Source organism: Antrostomus carolinensis, unplaced genomic scaffold, assembly GCF_000700745.2.
Source record: "Antrostomus carolinensis isolate BGI_N321 unplaced genomic scaffold, ASM70074v2 scaffold25730, whole genome shotgun sequence".
NCBI classification, from domain to species: Eukaryota; Metazoa; Chordata; class Aves; order Caprimulgiformes; family Caprimulgidae; genus Antrostomus; species Antrostomus carolinensis.
This window is the reverse complement of record NW_010288101.1, coordinates 1547-8904: the sequence shown is the minus strand read 5'-3', so window position 1 is coordinate 8904 and position 7358 is coordinate 1547. Positions and strand designations below refer to the sequence as shown.

The window sequence follows — 7358 nt, the reverse complement described above, 5'->3', positions numbered from 1 at the left end:
CTCTTGTATCGCCTCATTTTTGTCCATTGAGAAAATGGATTGTTTATTCCCATTCTTTGCCTCCAGCTAATCACGATATTGTTATGACAGGACTGTGCTCTCAGCTCAGCAAGAACTTTCTTGCATAGCCTTATGTGAGGGACTTTGTCAAGCTTTTGAAAACCCAAGAATAACTCTTCACCCAGATCACTGTTACAAGCACCATACGCTCTCTGACTCCTTCAAATATCTCTAATACATGTAACCTCAGTGTGCAAAATTGTTCCATATGTGCCAAATATTATTTTTTGGTTTCAATTGGCTTGCTCATTAGAGAAGTCAGATGTACTCATCTGCAGCTTGTGGATCACCATGAACCATTTAAAAATTGGCATTACACTTGCCCCCTTCTGTTCCTCAGATATTCAGGCTTAGTAGCTTGCAATTTCATATCGGAGTTCACTTAGGATCTTGCGTGTGCACCATCTGGTCCTGGCAACACACTACTTTTCTTTTGATTGATTTATTCCAAAACCTGTTCTGCTGATGCTTCAGCTTGAGTCAGCTCCTCAGAGTATTCCCCATGAGCAGAGACTGGTACAGGGAACTCCCCACACTCCTCAGGGGGGAACATCAATACAAACAGACCATTTAGTTGTTCTGCTCTGCCATTATCTTTCTTTAGTGCTCCTTTACACCTCACTAACCTGTAAGTCCCACAGATCCTCTGGACAGCTTCCTGCTTCTGTTGTGCACAGATTGGAAGCAATTTGCTCATCAGTCTCCTGTGGTCCACCAGTCCCTGTCAGAGTTTACACTCTACCCTATTTTCTTCATTTGAATATGATTTCTATTTTTTAAAGGATGCGATTTTACTTCTGGTAATCTCTGATACGTAACTATGCTAACTTGTCCTGGGTCTTTTCTGAGCCATTTTCATAAGGTATATATAGCGCCTTAAATAGCTGCCACATAAAAGCTCTTTATCTTTTAACTGAAGCTTTTGATCAGGTCCTTCCCCTTGACATTATTTCCTTTTATGAACACAAAGTATAGTCTGGTAGGAAAAAAAGCCAAAACAACTAGCATAACACATAATTTTAGTACTCATTATTGCAGAGTGTCTCTTCAAGCACCGTGTGTTGCCCAGGATTTTATAAAAAATTGCTGCTCCGAGTTGCCTAATAGTTACACTTCAGTAAGAAATCACTTATGGAGACACTCATCCATTCCCACTGCACCCCTTTAATTAGCTATAATGCTTAATTATATGCATTAATAAACTGTAACCTGGAACAACAATTTATTCGTGAATTTTATTACTCTAGACATACTTTGAGCTTTAAAATTCAGTACAAAAGTAAGATTTCAAAAGCTCAGAACTGTTTGTCTAAGCAAACATGAGAGGTCAAACACTGTTTGCATGAAGGATGTTTTCCGCTGCTCTGCCCAGCTTTGGGATCACACTGCAGGACAAGGAAGTCTTGTTTTGCAGTTGAATGAGGCAAGAGCTCAGGGCTCTGCACTCCTCAGAGACACCTGTTAGTCAGACTAAAAGGAAACAGTATTTTGGAAGACTGACAATACTCTTCCTTGTCAGTTTTTTATTCAATGAATGAGAACTAAGAAAATCTGGCAGTGGGTCCTTGCACCTAAATTACGAGTTACGCTCTAGTTCTTGCATGAACAGCTATTGCAAAATTTAGTTCTTTGATGAAAAAGTACTTACAAGAATTTCCCAAATTCACCTAATTCAAGGAAAATCCCTATCTGGCTCATCAAGAGCATGGAAATCCAGCTGGATTGTAATCCATCTGCAAGTGTAAGGGAAGGTTTCTAACAATAGATTTTTCACAGCTCTAGATTCCTAACACCTGTCTCCCACTGGAATGACACGCTCTGCAGATGGCACTCGCTTCCCCTTACCTAAACAAGGAGCCCCACTGACTTGTTCAGCCAGAAACACGGGGTTTTTGATGACTGAAGCTGGGTAGGAAGAATCTCATGCTGACTGAAACCAAAGTCCATGTAACCATAAAATAGTATTTTCAGAAGATATGTAGCATCTTGAAAGTTTAACTGCATTTCCAAATACATATTTATGCTCACATAAAATTGACTTGTGCAAGGCTTGCACACTCAGTGGTGTGCAAACCCTTCAATCCTTTACCATATTTATCCATTTCTATTGTTGCTCTTATTTACAATGCACAGATACCTCCTGCCACTTTCTGCATATAAGCAGAAAACAAAAATATAACTTTACATGTACTTGCCATTTATCTTTAAAACAATTGCTTTTTAAAAATAAGAATGCAGCAATAGCCAAGATAGCTTAGATCAAAGATCTGGGTAACCCCAAATCCTATTTTTTATACTGGCTGCTAGTTCACTGAAAAATAAAATAAAATCAATGGAGCCAGTATTCAGCAGCAGGTAAACAGAGAGGAGTATAAAAAGAAGAGCAAACATAGAGTAGGCCTAGTAAATCTGCTCATTTTCTATAAATCGTTTATGAACTTGAAATGTCTTTTTTTTTTCTTCTCACATGAGTAGCTCAGCTGTGTCATACTGTCACAAACCTTCCATGGTGTTTAAAAAACCACAAACCCCAATATTATTAATTTCTCTTTCCTTCTCCTTTCAAAATTGAATAAAATCACATCCTTTTTCTGCTACTACTTTCAGTTACAGCGATTTTGTAGCTCTTTAAATACTGCTTAGATTGAGAGATGTTTTTGTGACAAGCTTTTCTGTTTAAGAGGAGGCAATTAATTTCCTTGAATTTAAGAACACAGCAGTGAACTATACGTGAAAAAGGTGCATTTGTAACAAAGTGCTACACTTACACAGTTCCTCAAAACCTCATGACTTTTTCAAGTAGCTGTACTAGTACTTCACATCTCTCACCAGAGACATTAACGATTTTATTTTTGGTCATGTTTTAACCACACAATGAAAGTAGAGTCAAATTGTTACATGTCCCAGTACAAAGGCTTTAAATGCAGAACTGTCATGCTTTCATTTGCCCTCTAAGAATGCATGACTACAAGAAAGAGTGAGCAAGAAAAGTCTGATGAAGAATTGCAGGACGTGGGATTCTGGGTTACGCTACAGACCACACAAAATTTCCTGATGCTATGCAACAGATTTCTGGTCATTCAGTAATTAGTTTGTAATGGTTAGCCTTAAGAAAGAAAAATAAAAACCCAAATGTTTTTAAAAGCATTCTTACTGTGTGATTCTACCACACGGTTAGCTCTACCACACAAGACAGCAATTGTAACCATGGCTTTTAACAGTCAGCCTTTGCTAGAGACTGCAGAATCCCAACGTCCTACGCAAACAGCAAATGAAGTACAACTGTAGATATTTAACACCTGGTATATATTAATGGATTGACATTCTGGCAATTTTTGAAGAGGTTCTCATTATTTTTTGTCTGCTTACTTCCATAAACCCAACATCAGAACTAGGAAATATATGAGCAGTTCTTACCAACTAAGAGGCCTCCATTTGAGCCTCCATTAATAGTCAACTTCTTTGGAGATGTGTAGCCTTCTTTGATGAGGTATTTGGCAGCACACTGAAAGTCATCAAAGCAATTTTGTTTGTTGGCCAAGATACCACCTAGCATACAAATAAAACAAATCAGTTGATGCCATAAAATCCATTTGATACCATCTCTTCAGAAGAACATGTGCAAAAATACCTGGGAACAATTCCAGTTTCATGAACATTTTAATAACTGATGCAGCTCATAAAGACAACAAAAATGAAAGACTCTTTCAACACACAGAGTATAAGATGGTTCTGTCGATAACTAATGCTTTCAGAAACTCTGAATAATACATACCTATACTTTGGAGTGAGTGCCAGGTAATGTTCCTAACCAGTAAAATTAAAGCTAAAAGCTTTGCATTGCAAAATATATACAAAATGACCACATACTCCACTTGATGTTTGATGCAATGAGACTTTAATAGCATTAAACTCAGCGACAGTTTCTGAAGCCAATAAAGCTTCAACTTCTAAAATAAGCTATATAAAATTAGCACTTCTAATTTCCTGGACATAGAATGTGTGGCTGGTAATTTACTTTTTTTTCCCATTAGTTGTTTTCAAAACAGATGATATATCGCTATGGTCAAAAAGGGACTTCAAAGGTGCATCTTGGTTTGAAATTTCATTAATTGACTATCAATATGGAAATGCTTAAGATGCTGCTATTCCGTTGAATGAAATTCCAAAGATGATCAGACGTATGAGGAATAAATCATCACTGAAAATGTAGGTCCAGATGACATAATTGGTAAGACTTCCAGTTGTCAAAAACAGAACATTTTTAGGGAGGGAAAGGGAAAGGGAAAGGGAAAGGGAAAGGGAAAGGGAAAGGGAAAGGGGATGGGTTTGCCCTACAATCTTTCAGTTATTTGAGTAGAATAATATCAATAGAAAACTCACAGCTGACCATATCCCATAATGTTCCCGCTTTAGATGCTTGTTTGGCAAGAGACTAAAACCGGTTTCTCCTTGAGGGTTATCCTACCTTAAGACCTGGTATGTTCTTTCTCAGGCAATTAAATGCCAGTAAGAAATAGGAACTAGGAGGAAAATCCTCATATTCCTGTAGCAAAGGCTGTGGTCCAGCCAGGTAAGAGGAGCTCAGTGGATGTAGAAGTGGAACTCTAGTTCCTTCTGCTTTGCTTAAAAGCTAGATGTTTATTCTAAGCTAACTGCCTAAGGTTCCCACTATGGCCCAGGACAATTAATTCTACCCTAAAATAAGTGAGATGAGCTATAATCTGGAGGTGTCTCTTTATCTCCATTGTCCATCCAGTGATCGCAAACACCCAGTTTACACTTGATGCTTCATTTCTGTGTTGCAAAAGTTTGGTAAGAAAATTCAGACATTTAGTTATACAGATCTTGCAGAACTGCGAGTAGTAAATTTTTAATTTTTTAACAACTACACATCATTTTTACATTTTCAAGACAATTGAAGAGAGACATACTGGGACAACGAAAACATCTTCAAATGTGTGGCAATAAAGGAGAAATAAATCTTACTCTTTGCTCAAAGTTCTGGTCTGGTGTAAGGTCACGATTGTACCTATACAATTAAACCGAAGCAAACAGACTTCTGTAATTGCTTCTGGACTTAACAAAGAACAGATATATATCTTACTATGTAACTGCAATAAAAGACTTGGGTCAAAATTAAGCAGGAAATAGGTGGACCAAAGAAGCATTATTATATTAAGATAAATTTTATTAAAATCTATTACAAACTAAGCGGCAAATTAAAATTAATGAAGGCTACTTCATCTTTAGCAATAATATCCTGTAACTGCAATCACATATAGCTTCTATTCACAAAACCATTAGATATTTAACTCGATTGTGAGGAAATGATCCAGACAAAAAGTTACTGCAGATGAAATGGTAAAACCAAGATGTAACAATAGGAGAATACCATTTTGTTTTATAAAAAGTTATTATGGATTACTCCCACTGCAAACTGCTGCATCATAAAACCCACTGTTTTGGTGCATTTGCCTTGCTGACATCTCCAGCAACTTATCCACCATATTCTTGGGATGTGAATAAGGCATCACCATTAAATAATGATGACTATGTTACAGAGATGAGTAGGACTTTCTCCAGATTTTTTCTCTGGTGAAGGTATACAGAAAATTGTCAACAATAAGGCAAGTTGACAAAGACAATCAAAGGATTAAAACAATGATTGGATGGGAAAAACATGGAGAGAAATACATCAAAGGTAGTAAGAAAAGGAAAAAAGAGACTGACAGAGTTTTGTAGTGAGTAACTTGGCTTCCATGCAGTATAAAAGTCAGCTTAAGGAAGTTGGACTCTCCCTAAGAGACTGTGGATGGGATGACACGTCACTGCACTTGTGGAGCTGATTGTTTTCACATGACATCAATCACATTCACTAAATATTAAAAAAGGGTCTATTAATAAATTATGCAAAAACAATCTGGAAGAGTTACATTCTGAACTCAAAAGTTCACACCTTTTGTAAGGTTCTGTAAATGTTTGGGGATTTTTTGATTCTGTTTTTTTACTGAATTTTTTATGTGATAACAGGAGAGTCTAAATGCTCAGTGCTGCTGTCTTGGGGATCTAGAATTGTGGGGCTGTGTGCACCTACAAATAATTAAAGAAGTAAAATGTGAAAAGTGAAAGCAAGACAGGTCTGCAATATCAATAGACATTCTTAGGAAAATAAGTTCAAGATAAATAGCTGCATTTACAAATCCTTAAGTTAGGAACTTGATCTTACTTAAAAAAACCCAAAAAAGAAACAATCCACAATAATTTTATTGGAAAATATCGTGGTTGTGCAAAAATATTTTTATGTAGGCTGTAGACAAAAATTATCAGATAACACTGGATGACATACAGTAGATCTAACATAAGAACAAGAAAAAAAATTACTTTTCTACAGAATAAGTAAAAGGCAAAAGGAGAGATGAGTATGGAAGAGGAAGTGAGAGGAAATGTTATAATTTTCATTGCTAAGCCTACAATTTTGCTGCTTTACTTGGACTGATTTACCTTTGTGCCAGGTCTCTCCATATTCACCACCGCCCCTGATGTTTGCCACCGCTAAAACACCCCCCAGGTGTCGCACAAAAATAAGTCTTGACACACTGAAAAAACAAACGGATAGAGGATTATTTTTTCATTTCCAACTGCTTCTATCCCTAACACTCTTACAAAAATACTTTGAGGGGAAAGATGTCTCCCAGGATTGATGATGGAATCGTGAATGAAGTCCCTCTTGATGTCGAACTTGAGCAGTCAGGCTTTTTTTCCAGTGGTTATCGACAGAAATGAAAACTTCTGCAGCCTCTGGAGAAGAACCAATTCTGGTTCATTCTTTTTACTTGAGTGCTGCACTTCAGAGGAGAGTGGTCAGTGGTTCTGCCTAACAGAAGACCCCCCAGGACAAGTCACCATTTTTTTTATCATCTTCATAGCCTTCAGTGTGGGGACTAAAGCTATGCAGTACCACTGGACTCCCATGGCTTTCTGAACTGCTCCTCTTCTGTGGGTCCTGTGCTTTTTCAGAGAGGCAGGGAAGGTTTAGCCCAAATGAAGAAAGCAAAGAATTGTCTTAAGATCAGCACTTGATCTTTGTTTATAAGCAGATATTTTCAGCTTCTGCTTAACACATTTTTTCTTTGATTTTAATAAAACTGTGTTTGCAAAGAAAAACTCTGCTACTGCCATTGTTTTGTGTCAGAGTCTGCAGTCAAGTTCTGGCCCATCCCAATCTTATTTATTTTCCACTTGCATTGCTAAATACAAAACAAATAATAAAAAATAAAATTAAAAGTTCTGCCTTC

General features: G+C 37.1%; 1 protein-coding gene across 1 annotated transcript in view; it reads right to left on the bottom strand.

The window, feature by feature from the left end:
* The window catches only part of PREP (prolyl endopeptidase), a gene marked incomplete at its 5' end in the record, with an annotated part of 11250 nt that extends 4591 nt beyond the window's left edge, over positions 1–6659 (bottom strand). The window contains 2 exons of the mRNA XM_010165569.1: positions 3478–3609; positions 6565–6659. Of these exons, the coding sequence (XP_010163871.1) occupies positions 3478–3609; positions 6565–6659 (227 nt within the window). The remainder of the gene's footprint in view (positions 1–3477; positions 3610–6564) is intronic.
* Positions 6660–7358: the final 699 nt, after the last annotated feature.